Source organism: Somniosus microcephalus, chromosome 13, assembly GCF_052327205.1.
Source record: "Somniosus microcephalus isolate GS21.2 chromosome 13, FLI_Smic_1.0, whole genome shotgun sequence".
In the NCBI taxonomy this organism is placed as follows: domain Eukaryota; kingdom Metazoa; phylum Chordata; class Chondrichthyes; order Squaliformes; family Somniosidae; genus Somniosus; species Somniosus microcephalus.
The window spans coordinates 11855676-11876200 of record NC_140999.1 but is presented as its reverse complement, the minus strand read 5'-3'; the positions used below and the strand labels follow the sequence as shown (position 1 = coordinate 11876200).

The following is a 20525-nucleotide window of genomic DNA, read 5'->3' as shown; positions in this document are numbered from 1 at the left end:
GCTGGTCAATATTCCTCCCTTGACCAACACCATCCAAGAACAGATTAACTAGTTATTCATCTGGTTGCTATTTATATGACTCTGTTGTGTGCACATAGGCTGTTGCAACTTCCTATATAACAAGTGACGTGTGTGTGTGTGTGTGTATGATCTGACAACAGAGCTCCTAATGATCCCCTTCACAGCAATCACTGGCTGCTTTGATGCTCTGTTTGTGTTCAGACCAGGCTGGAATGTGGTTAATGCATTCCAACAAAGCAACCACTGGCTTCTGAAGCCGTCCCATTTATACTGCAGGCAGCTACTGTGCATCGCAAGGCCGGGGGGGGGGGCGCGGGTTGGAGAAAAGCCAAATCTGCCACCTTGCTGCCCTGCCCTTGCTGTGGTTTCCCAGCCATAACCTGCATGTTCTTCAGCCACTGTCATGACACTTAAAATGAGTCACTTTTTAAAAGCAGCACATATACAGAGTCTCTGTTTAAAGTCAGCGTTGATTATGTGCTCAAGCCTTGGCGTGGAGCTTGAACCCACCTTGAGGCATGAGAGCTCTACCACGGCAAGGCAGAGGCTACTGTGAATTTTGATTTCTAAATACAACAATCATTCTAAGATTTGACACATTAAACAATAATTCAATATGCTTCATTAAATTAAAAAGTTTCCCCAACTTTGCCTCCACTATCCATAGGAAACTTAAAGTAGTTTATTTTTTTTTTAATGTTCACTTATAAATTCACAGATTCTTTTTGGGTGCTGCATCAGTAAAACGTGATTTCCTCTTGTTTTCTTAGCATAATTTCAAGTACAGAGATGCATCTGTAATGTCAAAACGCCCGCTAAAGAACCTTGATAACGATTGCCATGATTTATTAATGAGTTGGGGTACACCGCATGCAGTGGTCGCAATATGTTTGTAGCGCATACTGAAAGTGTTTATTTTAGCATCAGCTATTTCAGTCAAGACTTAAAAAAAATACTTGTGCTTCATGGTGGCGATATGCTACTTTTAAATGTTAACGTCAACAGAGTCCACTCACAAATACAGTTAGTCGTTGTATTTTTTCCTGCTGAAAACAACAACAGTATTTAGTGATGATCCGAATTTGTGTTACTTTTGGGACAGCCATCGATACCCAGAACAGTGACCTGTTTTAAGTCATTAGTCATCGTTCAGCTTAACTGCATCTTGTTCCAACTCTTGCTCGTTTGCTCGAGGCTCAAAATAAAATCTGATTTCCACCAAATTTACCCCAGATTTTCAGTCTCTTACTTGCTTCTGATTTTCTCCTGGTTTTTTAACGCTGAAAAGTATTGAAGGAGGTTGCACACTTACCACAGCCATTAGTTTTCAGTGAACGCCCCAGCCGCCCCCAAAATCATGTTCATCCCTTTTCCTTTCTCCTGAAGGGCATTCAACTCCATGCTGGAGACGCACACCCGTGGTGGTTATTACTGTGAGCCCGAATGGGAGACTTCACTGTGGCAGGAGAAAGAGAAGGCCCCTCTTAATCCTGTGCTCGGCCCATATTCACACAAACACTGGCTAATAATCAGCAACTCTAACTGATTCCGCTGCCAAGCACAACAATCCCAGAGCACGGAGGGCAAGCAGCGGAGCCCCTCCCAGGATCAGCTAACTCAGCAGAGACTGGGTCGTTTCTATAGTGCATGGTTGGCACCATCAGGGTCGTACATAGAAGATAGGAGGAGTAGGCCATTCGGCCCCTCGAGCCTGCTCCGCCATTCAATGCGATCATGGCTGATCATCCAAATTCAGTACCCGGTCCCTGCTTTCTCCCCATATTCCTTGATCCCCTTAGCCTTAAGAAATATATCTAACTCCTTCTTGAATATATTTAATGAATTGGCCTCAACTGTCTTCTGTGGTAGAGAATTCCACAGGTTCACCACTCTCTGGGTGAAGAAATTCCTCATCTCAGTCCTAAATGGCTTACTCCTTATCCTTAGACTGTGACCCCTGGTTCTGGACTCCCCGGCCATCGGGAACATCCTTCCTGCATCTAGTCCTGTTAGAATTTTATAAGTTTCAATGAGATCCCCTCTCATTCTTCTAAACTCTAGCGAATAAGCCTAATCGACCCACTCTCTCTTCATACGTCATTCCTGCCATCCCAGGTATCAGTCTGGTGAATCTTCGCTGCACTCCCTCCATGGCAAGAACATCCTTCCTCAGATAAGGCGACCAAAACTGCACACAATACTCAAGGTGTGGTCTCACCAAGGCCCTGTACAACTGCAGCAAGACATCCTTGCCCCTGTACTCGAATCCTCTCGCTATGAGGGCCAGCATACCATTTGCCTTTTTAACCGCCTGCTGCACCTGCATGCTTACCTTCAGTGACTGGTGCACAAGGACACCCAGGTCTCGTTGCACTTCCCCTTTTCCCAATCTATTGCCGTTCAGATAATAATCTGCCTTCCTGATAATAATCTGCCTTCCTGTACCATTTACCCACTCTGGCATTACTCACATTTCTAAGTATTAATGGATATACCAGAACGGGCAGAAGCCCCCCAGTGTAGAGACTCCACTGAATTAAAAGGCCACTTTTCTATATTCGGCAACATTACCCCCGCCCAAGCCTTCCAATCTATCCCATGGAGGATTCTGGATCACATGTGCAGACTCCAGATATACCACTTAGCTGCACTGGGCCATTGCCCGCTCTGGGGTGGTACAGGTGGGAGGTTCACCCTCAATATTTGGGAGTCAGGAACTGGAAGAGGTGAGATCCACGATCCCACTGGATAGATCGGGAACACTTCGCTTTTCTTCCAAATCATCAGCCTGCAAGTGGACTGCAGAAGTCACAGCGACCTGGGTTTATAAATAAGCAGAAGGTGATAACTTTCACTAGCTTCCCAGAGTATTAAACGTCAACCGAATTCCGTTCCCGACTGCGTGGGGCTCAACAGAACACCAAAATCGACCACGGGCAAGTTGAAATACACTTTATTACCATCATATAGTATTTACATTTTGTTACAGTCTGTGGTCATGAACAAAAAGTCTTGCAATAATGATGGAGATTTTCACTCTGCTCCTTTAGTCAGGCCCTTGATGTACTGCCAGCCCTTCCGAGTGTATTCGTTGCATTGTGTAGGTGCAGCCGACAAGACAGAGGTGGTTGTTTCAATTCCTGCAAAAACAATTTAAACAAAAGCTGCTTCAGGTCACAAACATGTACAGGCATTCTGACTGAGACAAGAACGGCGTTATGCACAGATCTGCATGGCCTTTCCGTAAGGATTTCCCCAGCATAGAGTTCCATGATGCCAGTCAATGTTCCCTCTAATTTTAGGGGGGGGTGGTGATGTGCGGCCCATTCAAAAATTCACGCATGTGTGGTTTTTGTATTGAAAATCCGGCTGCGCAGGATCCCTGAAGCGCTGTGCAGCTTACAGGGAACATTGGTGCCACGACTACTCCATTACCTAATCCAAGTGGCCCTTCATCATGTGCTGTCTAGGGCGAGAGTGTCAGCAGTCCCGAGGAAGTGTCTGCAGCCAAGGTGTTAACCAGTCCTTCCTCTCTCTCTCTATATGATGTCGACAGACCTGCTGTGCATTACTAGCATTTTCTGTTTTTATTTCATATATTTGTAGTTTTTCTTTTTACAAGTTAATCAAGCTCCATGCAAATCTTCAGAACTCTCTCTTTCTCCCCTCCCCCGCCACGAGATCTTTAACCTCATCACAGGCTACATGACTCATTATAGCCATATGGCAGAATTTGGGGGAATGTGTATGAACTCCTTTCCCTGTATCATTATTCCAAACTGTAAGACTTGTTCTCCACTCACACGTCATAGAATTTACAGCACAAGAGGCTATTCAGCCCACTGTGCCTGTGCTAGCCCTTCAACTGGTGCTTGATACTCCAATTGCACATACCTGGCCTCTCCCTATATCCTGCTATACTTTTCCTTTTCAACCAACTATCCAATTCTGTTTCAAATGGTGTCATAGTCTCTACATCCGTAGCCACTTCATGTTCCAGTAACGTTCTGTCACAGTTTATGCAGCGCTATTTTAATTGACCCATTGAGTCATCCACCGTGCCTGTGGCCTTCTGCGGCTCTGTAAAGCTCCGGGATCTCTGCGCTCCTCCACTTCTGGCCTCTTGCGCATCACTTTGTTTTTAAAATTGCTCCACTTTTGGCAGTCCTGCCTTTGGCTGCTCGGGCCCTGGGATCGCCTCCCTGGCCTCCTTTGGGGCTACTCCTTGGGGCCCTCTTTGACTGGGCTTTTGGTCACCTGTCCTAATATCACCTCACATGGCTCAGTGTCAAATTTTGTTTGACGACACTCCTGTGAATCACCTTAGAAAGTGTTACTGCGGTGAAGACATTATATCATTGCGAGTTGCTGACGCATTTAAAGGGAAGCTGGATAAACACGAGAAAGGAATAGAAGGCTATGCTGACAGGGTGAGAAGTAGTAGGATGGGAGGAGGCTCGTGTGGAGCATAAACACCGGCATGAACTAGTTCGACCGAAAGGCCTGGTGTCTGTGCTGTAAATACTCTGCAATTGGTTTTTACGAAGTTCAAGTGGAAAATCTCAAGCTCGGCACACATTTCCATACAATTTTTGAATTCCTCTTTTGCCGCTGGATGTTGCGGAGGTAAAGTTTTACAGGCAGTGCCGGCTCTGCAATACCTCGCTCAAGTACCTACTCTTCATATGGGGAGCCTTACTTTCTCAGCGGGCTAGGTGATTGTGGAGCACTTCATAACCAAGCGCAATCTTGTCCTCCTGTAGGCTTTCCAGGAGGAGTCACTGAACGGCAAAACAGAAATTGGAAACCGGTTTAATTTTCCTCTACCTTGCCGGAGTTGCCGAGGCCAAATGTTCACTCCCCCTCTTGGGTGAGATCAGCTAACTCAACACAGACCGAGGAACAGAGCTGGGTCTTTCCGTGTGTGTGTGGCTCCACTCCACCCTACGCGGTCTGGTTACCACAGAATCATAGAATCGTACAGCACAGGAGGCCATTTGGCCCATTGCATCTGCGCTGGCTCTTTTGCAAAGCAATTCAGTTAGCCCCGCTCTTTCCCCATATCCCTGCAATTTCTCTTCAAGTATTTATCCAATTCCCTTTTGAAGGCTACTATTGAATCTGTCTCCACCGCCCTATCAGGCAGCGCGCTCCAAATCCTGACCACTTGTTGCATAAACATTTTTTTTCTTATAGAATCATAGAAAGTTACAGCACGGAAGGAGGCCATTCGGCCCATCATGTCCGCGCCGGCCAACAAGAGCTCTCCAGACTAATCCCACTTCCCAGCTCTTGGTCCGTAGCCCTGCAGGTTACAGCATCCCAAGTGCACATCCGAGTACTTTTTAAATGTGGTTAGGGTTCCTGCCTCTACCACCCTTTCAGGCAGTGAGTTCCAGACCCCCACCACCCTCTGGGTGAAGAAATTTCTCCTCAAATCCCCTCCAAACCTTCCCCCAATTACTTTAAATCTGTGCCCCCTGGTTTTTGACCCCTCTGCCAAGGGAAATAGGTCCTTTCTATCCACCTTATCTAGGCCCCTCATAATTTTATACACCTCAATAAGATCTCCCCTCAGCCTCCTCTGTTCCAAGGAAAACAGACCCAGCCTATCCAGTCTTTCCTCATAGCTAAGATTCTCTACTCCCAGCAACATCCTTGTAAATCTCCTCTGTACCCTCTCTAGTGCAATCACATCTTTCCTGTAATGTGGTGACCAGAACTGCACGCAGTGCTCTAGCTGAGGCCTAACTAGTGTTTTATACAGTCGAAGCATAACCCCCCCTGCTCTTGTATTCTATGCCACAAGCATTCCGTATGCCTTCTTAACCACCTTATCTACCTGGCCTGCTACCATCTGCCACCATTCTGCCCACCTGACCAATTTACTGATATCTTCCTGCAGTCTACAACTTCCATCTTCAGTATCAACCACACAGCCGATTTTAGTATCACCTGCAAACTTCTTAATCATACCCCCTATATTCAAGTCTAGATCATTGATATATACCACAAAAAGCAAGGGACCGAGTACTGAGCCCTGCAGAACCCCACTGGAAACAGCCTTCCAGTCACCCCACCAGCCTCCACATTCAACTGATCATCCTCCGGCATTTCCGCTACCTCCAAAGTGATCCCACCATCAAACGTATCTTCTCTTCCCCTCCCCTCCCCTTTCAGCATTCCGCAGGGACCGCTCTCTCCGAGACACCCTAGTCCACTCCTCTATCACCCCAAACAGCCCTTCCCCTTCGCCTGGCACCTTCCCGTGCAAGCGGAGGAGGTGTAACACCTGCCCCTATACCTCCCCCCTCCCCACTGTCCAGGGCCCCAAACACCCCTTCCAGGTGAAACAGCGATTTACTTGTACTTCTCGCAATCTAGTATACTGTATTCGCTGCTCACGATGCGGTCTCCTCTACATTGGGGAGACCAAACGCAGATTGGGTGACCGCTTTGCGGAACACCTCCGTTCAGTCCGTAAGGGTGACCCCGAGCTTCCGGTCGCCTGTCATTTCAATTCACCGCTCCATTCCCACTCGGACCTCACCGTCCTTGGCCTCTTGTATTGTTCCACGGAAGCTCAACGTAAACTCGAGGAACAGCACCTCATCTTCCGATTAGGCACTTTGCAGCCTTCCGGTCTCAATATCGAGTTCAACAATTTCAGATCATAACCTCGGCCCCTATTTCATTTTTACTTATATTTTTCCACTCCTTTCCTCCCCCCCCCTTTCCTTTTGTTTCTCTCTCACACCTGGCAGCTATCTTTTGCCCTGCCAGTACACTTTACACCTAATCCCAGCCTATTACCATCTCATCTAGCTTCTAATCTCTTTTACTTCTTTTGGTTCTTTTATTCTTTTGTCCGATCGCAGCCCTGCCTTCGATCTAGTTCCTTTTCTCTCCAGTTTTGAAGAAGGGTCAAACCCGAAACGTCAACTCAAATTTCTCTCCACGGATGTTGCCTGACCTGCTGAGTTTTTCCAGCATTTTCTGTTGTTATTTCGGATTTCCAACATCTGCAGTATTTTGCTATCGCATTACCCTCTGCTTCCTGCCTCCGAGCCAGTTTTGAATCCAACTTGACACTTTGCCCTGGATCCCATGGACTTTTAACTTCGTGACCAGTCTGCCATGTGGAACCTTATCAAAAGTCTTGCTAAAGTCCATATACACTACATCAAACGCCTCATCTACCCTCCTCAAAAAATTCAATCAAGTTTGTCAGACACGACCTTCCCTTAATAAATCCATGCTGACTATCCTTGATTAATCCGTGTCTTTCTAAATGAAGATTTATCCTGTCCTTCAGAATTCTTTCCATTAATTTTCCCACCACCGAGGTTAGGCTGACAGTCTATCCTTTTCTCCCTTTTTAAACAAGGGTACCACAATAGCAGTCCTCTGACACCACACCCGAAGCCAGAGAGGATTGGAAACTGATGGTCAGGGCCTCTGCTATTTCCTCTTTTGCTTCGCTTAACAGCCTGGGATACATTTCATCCGAGCCTGGGGATTTATCCACTTTTAAAGCTGCTAAACCCCTTAATACTTCCTCTCTCACTATGTTTATTTCATCTAATATTTCACACTCCTCCCCGATAGCAATGTCTGCTTCGCCCCTCTCCTTTGTGAAAACAGACGCAAAGTATTAAGAACCCTACCGACATCTCCCGCCTCCACACACAGATTACCCTCATGATCTCTAATAGGCCCTACCCTTTCTTTAGTTATAATCTTACTCTCAATATATTTATAAAACATTTTTGGGTTTTCCTTGATTTTACTTGCCAAGAATTTTTTCATGCTTTCTTTGCTTTCCTAATATCCTTTTTAATTGCACCCCTACACTTTCTGTACTCCTCTAAAGATTCTGCAGTATTTAGCCCTCGGTATCTGTCATATGCCTCCCTTTTTTTCTTTATCCTACCCTGTATGTCCCTAGGCATCCAGGGGGCTCTAGATTTGTTAGTCCCGCCTTTTTTCTTTAAGGGCACATATTTGGTCTGAACCCTCCAGATCTCCTCCTTGAATGCCTCCCACTGCTCTGACACTAACTTACCTTCAAGTAGCTGTTTCCAGTCCACTATGGCTAAATCCCCTCTGAGCTTAGCAAAATTAGCTTTTCCCCAATTTAGAACTTTTATCCCTAGTCTATCCTTGTCCTTTTCCATAACTACCTTAAATCTAACTGAATTATGGTCACTAGCACCAAAATGCTCCCCCACTGATACGCCTTCTACCTGCCCAGCTTCATTCCCTAAAACTAAGTCCAGAACCGCCCCCTCCCTTGTTGTGCTTGCTACATTCTGGCTAAAAAAGTTCTCCTGGATGCATTTTAGGAATTCCGCACCCTTTATACCCTTCACACTAATTTTATTCCAGTTAATATTGGGGTAGTTGGAATCTCCTATTACTGCCCTTTAGTTTTTACACTTCTCAGAAATTTGTCTACATATTTGCTCTTCCACCTCCCTCTCACTGTTTGGGAGGTCTGTAGTACACTCCCAGCAGTGTGATCGCCCTATATGTCACCTCTGGTTCTTTTGCCAATCACCTTAAATCTGTGCCCTCTGGTTATCGACCCTTCAGCCATTGGAAACAGTTTCTCTTTATTAACTCTATCTAAACCTTCATGATTTTAAACACCTCTATCAAATCTCCTCTTAGCCTTCTCTACCCCAAGGAGGAGAACAACCTCAGCTTCTCCAGTCTATCTACGTAACTGTATTCCCTCATCCCTGGAACCATTCAGGAAGCTGTCTTCCATTGGCTTTATATCCAAACAGAAAACCTTAAAAATAAAGTTGTGAAAATATTTTCAAGCAGGCTTGCACAATCACTTTTTAAAAATGCATTAAGAGCCATCAGTTTTGTGCCATAATTTTCAAAATGCCACAGCTTCAAAAGCAAGATTAAAATTGAATGTTGCTCTATATCACAATGCATTTACAATTAGTGCAAGTGATGAATACTGTGGCTACAAGAGCAGGTCAGAGGCTGGGTATTCTGTGGCGAGTGTCTCACCTCCTGACTCCCCAAAGCCTTTCCACCATCTACAAGGCACAAGTCAGGTGAGTGCGATGGAATACTCTCCACTTGCCTGGATGAATGCAGCTCCAGCAACACTGAAGAAGCTCGACACCATCCAGGACAAAGCAGCTCGCTTGATTGGCACCCCATCGACCACCTTAAACATTCACTCCCTCCACCACTGGCGCACCGTGGCTGCAGTGTGTACCATCTACAAGATGCACTGCAGCAACTCGCCAAGGCTTCTTCGGCAGCACCTCCCAAACCCGCGACCTCTACCATCTAGAAGGACAAGGGCATCAGGCGCATGGGAACACCATCACCTCCAAGTTCCCCACCCTCCAGACTTGGGAATATATCACCGTTCCTTCATCGTCGCTGGGTCAAAATCCTGGCACTCCCTCCTCAACAGCACTGTGGGAGCACCTTCACCACACGGACTGCAGCAGTTCAAGGCGGCAGCTCACCACCACCTTCTCAAGGGCAATTAGGGATGGGCAATAAATGCTGAACTTGCCAGCGACGCCCACATCCCAGGAATAAAACAAAAGTGGCAATTTGCGAGTCTATGATGCACAATCTGTCAAGTTCCTGTTCTTAGTTGTACTATTAGAAAGTAGCAGGTGGAGACCAATTGCCTCCCTTCACAAGTTGCAGTGTTGACAACCAAGGGGGAAAATAAAGAGAACCAGGATTCCTGCTGCTGCTCAATATCCAGCAGCTCGAGAGTGCGCACAGGATCAGGGCTCTGTTACAGGCCCATCGCCTCTCCAATTGCCTTCTGTCACTCAAAGTCTAGGTTCACACATGAAAAGCCAGTTCGATGATGTGCTAAACAATGGCTGGCACTAGTGGCGCTGCACGAATCATTGCATTTTACTAAAGCTTATTTATGGACATTTCACTCATTTACCTGCATTCCAGTATTCAGTTAACGGCAGATTCAGCTTGGGAACATCTGGCAGCTGAGGACAGAACGTAAACTATTACACACCACTGTTCAGTCTACAGCTGTTTCTTCAGAAACTCCTTTCATGCAAAGTGGCTCGTACTTGATGTACAGAGCCCTCATTCAGCCCCCTCTCACTCTCACACACTCCCTCATCTGTGTGTGTTTATATATAGATGGCAACACCGTGACTCATATTCCAGAATATATTAGCTATTCAGCCTTGTATCGGACATTTTTTTTTATAAATCATTCTAGGGATGCGGACGTCACCGTCAAGGCTGACATTTATTGCCTATCCCTAGTTTCCCTCAAGGTAGTGATACACATGAGTGGCTTGCTAGGCCACTTCAGAGGGCAGTTCAGAGTCAACCACATTGATGTGTGACTGGATCCACGTGTAGGCCAGACCGGGTAAGAACGTTAGGTTTCCTTCCCTTTCGCAGAACGAAGGGCTCAACTTAACTGTGGCTTTAGAGATTGAGGTTATTTGCTCGGAATAACTCATTCTCCAGTTAATACTAGTGCTCAGGAAACACAGGCTGAATTTATGATTTTACACACACACACAAATAAAAGCTGCTCCATCAATGGCTTTGTGAGAAAGGGTGCGGCCCCCCCCACCCCCGCCCAGTGCAGCAGAGGGTCATGGACATCAGAAGGTCCCAAATTCAATCCCCGGTCTGCACAGAAAGAGCAGATCTCAGCCAGGGCAGCTGTTGGTACTAAGGCCAGCTGTTGTATCCCATCACCTCCTGAACTAGGAAGGGGTGGCAGAGGAAAGAGTGTCAGCCAGGATTCTCCATCCCGACACAATCCAGTGACACTTGCTGGAAAGTGTGCACGTGTGGAGGTCAGGCGAAGACACTTTCAGCTTCGCACTCGGCTAAAATGCCTTCCAAAGTCGGAACACCTGACCACATTCATTCCAAGCTCACACCAGAGTATGAGACTACTTTGGCAAGGGAGCAGAGGGCTGCTGGCGTCAATGGAACGCCAACCACAGCAGGAGAGGAAGGGAGAAGGCGGGGAAGTGTAAAAGAAGTTAATTTGCTCCAGTAATGTACTGTACCTCCACTCCCAGATACTTCGACCACCGGTCCACAGCAACTGGTACAACGGTTGATACCTCGTTCAATATCCCACAACTTTGTGCCCCATTTCCCAATAAGCCCTGGTCATAGACGATGTACACACTGCCTCCGACTATCCCAACCTTTGTAAAGAACCTTGAAAACAAAACCACGAGGAAAGATAAAACATTTCAGTCTCATTTAATCAAGAAAAATCCAAGAATAGTCAGATTACCATAAACTGCTGTGTACAAGTCCTACACTCATGAACACTTATGTACCCATTCCTCCCCAGCCCCAAGTATAAGAGTAGGATTTGCATTAATAAACTTGCAGAATGGGCATATAATTGGCAAATGAATTTCAACACTGATAAATGTGAGGTATTACATTTTGGTAAGAAAAATAGGGAGGTCACATATTACTTGGAAAATGTGAATCTAAATGGGGTAGAAGGGCAAAGGGATCTCCGAGTAGAAATACATAAATCACGAAAAGTAGCGACACAGGTCAAGAGAGTGGCGAGAATGTGGAACTCGCTACCACAGGGAGTGGTTGAAGCGAATAGTATAGATGCATTTAAGGGGAGGCTAGATAAAGAAATGAGGGAGAAGGGAATAGAGGGTTACGCTGACAGATTTAGATAAGGAAAGACGGGAGGAGGCTCGAGTGGAGCATAAACACCGGCATGGACTGGTTGGGCCGAATGGCCTGTTTCTGTGCTGTATATCCAATGTAATGGCCTGTTTCTGTGCTGTATATCCGATGTAATGGCCTGTTTCTGTGCTGTATATCCAATGTAATGGCCTGTTTCTGTGCTGTATATCCGATGTAATGGCCTGTTTCTGTGCTGTATATCCGATGTAATGGCCTGTTTCTGTGCTGTATATCCGATGTAATGGCCTGTTTCTGTGCTGTATATCCACTATATGTGGTTGTTGGAGGTCATTCATCTCAATCACATGACATCACTGCAGGAGTTCCTCAGGGCAGTGTCCTAGGCCCAACCATCTTCAGCTGTTTCATCAATGACCTTCCCTCCATCATAAGGTCAGTAGTGGGGATGTTCGCTGATGATTGCACACTGTTCAGCACCATTCGAGACTCGTCAGATACTGACGCAGTCCGTGTCCATATGCAGCAAGACCTGGACAACATTCAGACTTGGGCTGACAAGTGGCAAGTAACATTCGCACCACACAAGTGCCAGGCAATGACCATCTCCAACAAGCGAGACTCTAACCATCTCCCCTTGACATTCAATGGCATTACCATCGCTGAATCCCCCACTATCAACATCCTGGGGGTTACCATTGATCAGAAACTGAACTGGACCAGCCATATAAATACTGTGGCTACAAGAGCAGGCCAGAGGCTGGGAATTCTGCGGCGAGTGTCTCACCTCCTGACTCCCCAAAGCCTTTCCACCATCTACAAGGCACAAGTCAGGAGTGTGATGGAATACTCTCCACTTGCCTGGATGAGTGCAGCTCCAACAACACTCAAGAAGCTCGACACCATTCAGGATAAAGCAGCCCGCTTGATTGGCACTCCATCCACCACCTTCAACATTCACTCCCTCCACCACTGGCGCACTGTGGCTGCAGTGTGTACCATCTACAAGATGCACTGCAGCAACTCACCAAAGCTGCTTCAACAGCACCTTCCAAACCCGCGACCTCTACCACTTAGAAGGACAAGGGCAGCAGACGCATGGGAACATCACCACCTACAAGTTCCCCTCCAAGCCACACACTATCCTGACTTGGACCTGTATCGCCGTTCCTTCACTGTCGCTGGGCCAAAATCCTGGAACTCCCTTCCCAACAGCATTGTGGGTGTACCTACACCATATGGACTGCAGCGGTTCAAGGCGGCGGCTCACCACCATCTTCTCAAGGGCAATTAGGGATGGGCACTAAATGCAGGCCTAGCCAGCGACGCCCACATCCCATCAATGAATAAAAAAATTTTTTTTTTTAATGTAATGGCCTGTTTCTGTGCTGTATATCTAATGTAATGTAATGGCCTGTTTCTGTGCTGTATATCTAATGTAATGGCCTGTTTCTGTGCTGTATATCTAATGTAATGGCCTGTTTCTGTGCTGTATATCCTATATAATCCTATGTACATGGAGTGTTATTAGCTTATTTAGTGTACTGGTACAATAAGCAATATGGACAAAAAACACAGAAAAAACAATTATTATTGTGCGATGCTTTTAAGCTACTTTTATATTGGTCTTCAACAACAACAACTTGTATTTATATAGCGTCTTTAATGTAGTAAAACATCCCAAGGAGTATTTTTAAGACAAAATTCCTCTAATTCAGATTCCAGGGGCCATTCCTGTTCTGCTTCAGGTAAATAATCTCTCATTCGAAGAGCAGAGAATCATTGAGGCAACATTCCTGCCCCAACCAGCATGTCCAAAAACAGATTAACTGATCATTCATAAGAACATAAGGAACAGGAGTCGGCCAATCGGCCCCTCGAGCCTGCTCCGCCACTCAATAAGATCATGGCTGATCCAATCTTGGCCTCAACACCATTTTCCCACGCTCTCCCCGTACCCCTTGTAGTTCAAATGTCTGTCAATCTCCGCCTTGAATATATTCACTGACTCCGCCGCCACAGCTCACTCAGGTAGAGAATTCCAAAGATTCACCGCCCTCAGAGAAGAAATTCCTCATCTCCGTCTTAAATGGGCGACCCTTATTCTGAAACTATGCCCCCTAGTTCTAGATGCCCTCACTAGGGGAAACATCCTCTCAGCATCCACCCTGTCAATCCCCCTCAGAATCTTATGTTTCAGTAAGATCACCTCTCATTCTTCTAAACTCCAATGAGTATAGGCCCAACCTTTTGTCATACATCAACCCCTTCATCCCAGGATTCAACCTAGTGAACCTTCTCTGTACTGCCTCCAATGCAAGTACAGGAAACTCTCGATTTACCGGCGCCTAAATAACCGGAAATCTGTTAACCGGCAAAATTCCGGAGTAGGTTCAGGTAAGTTTTACTTCATATTAGTGGCCATTCCTGGGTCTGTGGCCGTGTAACCAGGGTTCCTGCACCTGTTGCTATGCAACAGGGACGGCTGGCTCTGTGGCCGTGTATGGGGCTCTCGTACCTTTTACTATACCTCTCTGTAATCCGGACTTTTTGATAAACCGGCACCACGCCGGTCCCGTCGGTGCCGGATAAAAAAAAGTTTCCTGTATATCCTTCCTTAAATATGGAGGCCACAACTGTACGCAGTACTCCAGGTGCGGTCTCACCAGCGCCCTGTAAAGTTGCATCAAAACTTCCCTACTTTTATACTCCATACCCCTTGCAATAAAGACCAACATTCCATTAGCCTTCCTAATTACTTGCTGTACCTGCATGCTAACTTTTTGTGTTTCATGTACTAGGACCCCCAGATCCCTCTGTACCGCAGCATTTTGTAGTCTCTCCCCATTTAAATAATAATTTGCTTTTTCATTCTTCCTTCCAAAGTGGATAACCTCACATTTTCCCACATTATACTCCATCTGCCAAATTTTTGCCCACTCACTTAACCTATCTATATCCCTTTGCAGACTCTGTGTCTTCCTCACAACTTGCTTTCCCACCTATCTTTGTATCATCAGCAAATTTGGCTACAAGTACACTCGGTCCCTTCATCCAAGTCATTAATATAGATTGTAAATAGTTGCGGCCCCAGCACTGATCCCTGTGGCACCCCACTAGTTACTGGTTGCCAACCGGAAAATGACCCATTTATCCCGACTCTCTGTTTTCTGTTAGTTAGCCAATCCTCTATCCATGCCAATATATTACCCCCAACCCCGTGTGCTCTTATCTTGTGCAGTAACCTTTTATGTGGCACCTTAGCGAATGCTTTTTGGAAATCCAAATACACTACGAATGCCAACTCAAATTTCTCTCCACGGATGTTGTCTGACCTGCTGAGTTTTTCCAGCATTTTCTGTTGTTATTTCGGATTTCCAACATCTGCAGTATTTTGCTATCACACTACATCTACTGGTTCCCCTTTATCCACCCTGTTTGTTACATCCTCAAAGAACTCTAGCAAATTTGTCAAACACGATTTCCCTTTCATAAAACCATCTCAGTGTTGCTGGTGCGATCTTGCTGTGCACAAAATGGCAGCCACATTTATCCACACAACAGTGACCCCACAGAATTCATTCTAATGCGAAGTCCTTTGGGATGTTTCTGACAGACTCGATAAGGCATCATATAAATGCAAGGTCCTTTTTTTCTTTACTCATACTTTACAGGAATTTCTGTGGTAACATTGAGACTCGTGCAATGCAACTGAAATAACAGCAAGTTGTGCACCAGATTATATGATTAAACACAGTAAGGGCCAATTCATTTTAGAACTTTTTTTTGCTCCTCAGGAGACTGAATCGGTCAAAACATTAGGAAAGTCGTAGCAACCAATCACCCAAATGTCCAATGGAGAGGAACATTCCATCCCAGTAAACGCTTGACAGGACTGTTGAAAGGTGACTAACACAGCAGTTCAGTTCTTCACACTTAGATTTATGCTATCTGCAAGCTCTCTTGGAGAAGCTGACTTAAAAGGCGGTGGGGCTTGGAAGTTTAAATGGGGAAGCTGTAGCGAGACCCCAGGCCTGACCTGCACGAGGCCCATCGTAAAGAAGGTGCTTGCAATTTTTATAATGACTTCAGAACATCTCAAAGATAATCTGTTTTAGTGAGGTTAGTTGAGGGATAAATATTGGACAGGAGAACGCCCCAGCCCTACTTCAAAGCAGCACCATGGGATCTTTTACATCCACCCGAGAGCAGTGTCAGCCTAGATTTGTGTACTCAAGTCCCTGGAGTGGGACTTGAACCCACAACTTTCGGACTCAGAAGTGAGTGTGCTACCAACTGAGCCACAGCTTATCGCCAGCTTCCTGCACAGAGATGGGGGGGGGGGGGGGGGGGGATAGCTTGTATTAGTGCTTAATCACGTTTGTAGGCAGTGCAATGCTGCGAATTGCGTTCCAGTCTCAGCCTTGGCTCAATTACTTTTGACTTGTAACTGCTGTCAATAGAGGCAGATATGGCAGCCAATACGAATACATAGTCCTACAAACTGAGGGATAAATTAACCTTAGAAAGAATCATAGAATCAGAACAGTACAGCACAGAAGGAGGCCATTCGGCCCATCGAGTCTGCGCCGGCTCTTTCAAAGAGCGATCCAGTTAGTCCCACTCCCCCGCTCTTTCCCCCCTTCCAAGTATTTATCCAATTCCCTTTTGAAGGCTACTGTTGAATCTGCATCCACCGCCCTATCAGGCAGCGCATTCCAAATCCCAACCATTTGTTGCATAAAAATGTTTTTCCTCATGTCGCCTCTGGTTCTTTTGCCAATCACCTTAAATCTGTGCCCTCTGGTTATCGACGTCTCAACCATTGGAAACAGTTTCTCTTTATTTACTCTACCTAAATCCATCATGATTTTAAACACCTCGATCAAATCTCTTCGCCTTCTCTACTCCAAGGAGAACAGCCCCAGCTTCTCTAGTAACTGTAATCCCTCATCTCTGGAACCATTCTAGTAAATCTCTTCTGCACCCTCTCCAAAACCTTCATGTTAATTAACCAGTTATTTTTTTTATCCTGGTGTTGGATGGCCAAGCCATTGGGAGAACACCCTGCTCTTATTTGAATACAGGAAACTCTCTTTTATCCGGCAGCAACGTGGTGCCGGTTGATCAAAAAGTCCGGATTACAGAGAGGTATACTTACCAAGGTACGAGAGCCCCGTACACGGCCACAGGTGCAGGAGCCCCGGTTACACGGCACTTGTGCAGGAGCCCCGGTTACACGGCCACAGGTGCAGGAGCCCCGGTTACACGGCCACAGGTGCAGGAACCCCGGTTACACGGCCACTAATATATAGTAAAACTTACCTGAACCTACTCCTGAATTTTGCCGGTTAAGAGAGATTTCCGGATATTGAGGTGCCGGTTAAGAGAGTTTCCTGTACTACTAGTGGGCCTGAACAGGCTGTTAAGGCCTCGGTTTAATGTCTTATCTGAGGGACAGCATTTCAGACAACGCAGAGCTCCCTAGACACTGCACAAAATGGAGAGCTCAGATCATCAGCTCAAGTTAAGGAGTGGGATTTGAACCCAGTCTTCTGACTTAGTACTGCCAGCCAAGTCATGCTGACTCCTCCAGAGGCCTTCAGCAGATTCAGCTCTCTATCCAAAATGTTAACCTGCCTTTCTCAGATGCTGACTGGCCTGCGGTGTATTGCCTTTATTCTCTCTAAATGGGATTGTGACCGGTCTTGCTGTTTGATCCTAAATCCCACTCCTGACACCAGCTATTTCGGCACGAGTACCGGAGGGATGCTTGCACCCTCCCTGCTCCCAACACACAGGTCCCAGATATCCAGAAACAACCTTAACATAATCTACAACAACTTGCATTTAAATAGGGTCTTAAACATAGAAAAACAACCCCAGAGTGGTTCACAGAGAGGCGAGGAAAACAGATACTGAATCAAAGCAGGAGAGATTCGGCGCGACCAAAAACTTGGTCAAAGTTTTTAGTAGGAGAGGGAAGCGGAGATTAAAGGGAGAGAATTTTAGAGTGGCACTTACATGGCTGCAGGCATGGCCACCAATGGTGAAGCAAAAGTTGGAGATGGCAGGGGGGAGGAGAAAGAAGAGATACACGAGGTCAGAGGTGCAGAAAGTCCCAGAGGGATAGGAAAGCTGGAGAAGTCAGATTAAAAGGGACAAGGCCAAGGCCACGGCCACAGACGGATTCTATGGATAAGAAATTTAAACACTTTATGGAAGGAGCCAATGAAGGTCATCGATGACAGGTATAATGGGTATACGGGACTTCATGTAGGACAGTGTACGAAAGGCTGATATTTAAAGATATTTCGTAAACAAGAATCATATATGTATAACTTCAAGTGTAGCCATTGACCAAATAATATTACCCATAATTACTCCTGGGTAACTAGAAAACTTGTTCAAAATGTAGCCGCACAGTCAAAAGCAGTTTTGACTAAGTTTTGATAACAAACAGCCCCAGTCTGCGAGTGAAGGTTAAATCATTAAGTAACTTATTATAATGCTGTAAAGAACTTAGAATTCGCTTAACAAAACTATAAACAAGATAACACTGAACATGGCAAAGTTGGTGGAAAAGTACTAGAAAGGCGGGATGCTACCTTAGTCTGAGTGACAATGGTATTTTGGCCATTAGAGCCAATTAAAAAAGGTGATTTTGTTAAAGACCATATATGGACACCGGCCAAACCAACTTTTGATAAGAAACGGGTTAAAACCTCGATACCCAAAGAACAACTTCACACAGACGTACTGCGAGGACAAAGGAACAGACTTAAGACGACATCCTCTGTGTCCGAGAGGTTCCAGAGACCGAGGGCTGTGAGCTACTCGTTAAAACTATTGCCTAATGTTAAGTATATTACGCTGTATGCTTAATAAATCTTGATCTATTGCTCAAACATACTGGCTGCTGCCTATTGGTGTCTTGTCCAAGAACTCAGATCTATACGATCTTACAACAGGATACAGCAATTCTATAGGCAGTAGTAGTATTAACTGCATAACTACTTGGAAGTGCACATATAGAAAGAAAACTTGCATTTATTTAGCACCTTTCGCGACCTCAGAGCATCCCGAAGCGCTTTACAGCCACTGAAGTACTTTTTGAGGTGTTGTACTGTAGGAACCGCAGCAGCCAATTTGCGCACAGCAAGCTCCCACAAACAGCAACGTGATAATGACCAGATAATCTGACTGGGCCTCGGTTTAATGTCTCACCCGAAAGACGGCACCTCTCTGGAGTGGGACTTGAACCCACAACCTTCTGACTCAGAGTCGAGAGTGCTGTCCACTGAACCACAGCTGACAGTAGCAGTTGCGAGTTTAAATCCCACCATGGCAAGTTGTGAAAAGGAATTCAATAAATTTGTGAGCATTTCAAAAATTTGAGAGTTGGCATTTAGGATTAAGCAATCAGATTGTTGTAAAACCGATCTGAATGATGATTAACACAGCGAGAAATGGCTCTGAAGCCCAGTCTCTTGTTGCTATGCAGAGAGGGGAACAGCCCGAGGCCTTGTGAAGAGGCTCCAGTTCAGCAACGACCCTGAGGGCTGGTGCTGAAGGGCAGAGGCCCAGGCCCAGCTCCAGAGCCCCCAGACCCCAGCAACCCCCAGACTCCGACTCCAACCACCCCACCCCCCCCAGACTCCAAACCCGCCAGACTCCAGCCCCAAACCCCCCAGCCCCCAAACCCCAAACCCCCGCCCCAAACCCCCCCAGACCCCAGACCCAAACTCCAGCCCCAAACCCCCCCAGGCTCCAGCCCCAAACCCCCCCAGACCCCAGCCCCAAACCCCCCCAGCCTCCAGCCCCCAAACCCCCCCAGACCCCAGCCCCAAACCCCACCAGACCCCAGCCCCCCCAGCCTCCAAACCCCCCCAGCCTCCAGCCCCCAAACCCCCCCAGCCTCCAGCCCCCAAACCCCCCCAGCCTCCAGACCCCCCCAGCCTCCAGCCCCCAAACCACCCCAGCCTCCAAACCCCCCCAGCCTCCAGCCCCCAAACCCCCCCAGCCTCCAAACCCCCCCAGCCTCCAGCCCCCAAACCCCCCCAGCCTCCAGCCCCCAAACCCCCCCCAGACCCCAGCCCGACACCCCACCAGACCCCAGGCTCCGGCCCCCAACCCCCCCCAGACTCCGGCCCCCAAACCCCCCCCAGACTCCGGCCCCCAAACCCCCCCCAGACTCCGGCCCCCAAACCCCCCCCAGACTCCGGCCCCCAAACCCCCCCCAGACTCCGGCCCCCAAACCCCCCCCAAGACTCCGGCCCCCAAACCCCCCCCAAGACTCCGGCCCCCAAACCCCCCCCAGACTCCGGCCCCCAAACCCCCCCCAGACTCCGGCCCCCAAACCCCCCCCAGACTCCGGCCCCCAAACCTCAGACTCCGGCTACAAACCCCCCAGACTGCAGCACCCCAGTCTCCAACGCCAAACCCTCCCGCTCACCCACTTACTTCGCCACCGCGAACAGCCGGGAAGCCATGAGAGGAGCGGGCGGGCGGGGAAGCTGCAGCCGGGCCCCGCCACCTTTCACCCCGCCGCGCTTACGTCAGTCTCAAGCGCCACCGTCGCCAGTCCGGCCTCCTCCTCACTGGAGCAACAACTCCCGCCCAGACACACAGAGCAGAGAAAACTCCGCCTCACTAGAGCAACAACTCCCGCCCAGACACACAGAGCAGAGAAAACTCCGCCTCACTGGAGCAACAACTCCCGCCCAGACACACACACAGCAGAGAAAACTCCGCCTCACTGGAGCTCAACACACCACACGGCCCGAATCTGTCGCCCCGCAATACAAGTTGATGATCCTCTTGTTCTTAGG

At 47.3% G+C, this 20525-nt stretch overlaps 1 protein-coding gene across 1 annotated transcript; it reads right to left on the bottom strand.

The window, feature by feature from the left end:
- Positions 1-2959: 2959 nt before the first annotated feature.
- On the bottom strand, positions 2960-20307 carry micos13 (mitochondrial contact site and cristae organizing system subunit 13). The gene is made up of 4 exons (XM_086004509.1): positions 20158-20307; positions 11079-11235; positions 9971-10022; positions 2960-3161 (listed from the first exon to the last, which is right to left on the bottom strand). Exons 1-4 carry the CDS (start codon positions 20184-20186, stop codon positions 3055-3057), a joined length of 345 nt encoding a protein of 114 aa, XP_085860635.1. The 5' UTR covers positions 20187-20307; the 3' UTR covers positions 2960-3054.
- Positions 20308-20525: the final 218 nt, after the last annotated feature.

What these genes read in the sequence shown, in the direction of transcription:
- micos13 (XM_086004509.1), bottom strand. Translation starts at nt 20,186, where the DNA reads ATGGCTTCCCGGCTGTTCGCGGTGGCGAA. An exon ending in CGGCTGTTCGCGGTGGCGAA is followed by an intron (nt 11,236 to 20,157) that starts GTAAGTGGGTGA and finishes TTTGTTTTCAAG; the next exon opens with GTTCTTTACAAAGGTTGGGA. An exon ending in CGAAGTATCTGGGAGTGGAG is followed by an intron (nt 10,023 to 11,078) that starts GTACAGTACATT and finishes TTCTGTCCTCAG; the next exon opens with CTGCCAGATGTTCCCAAGCT.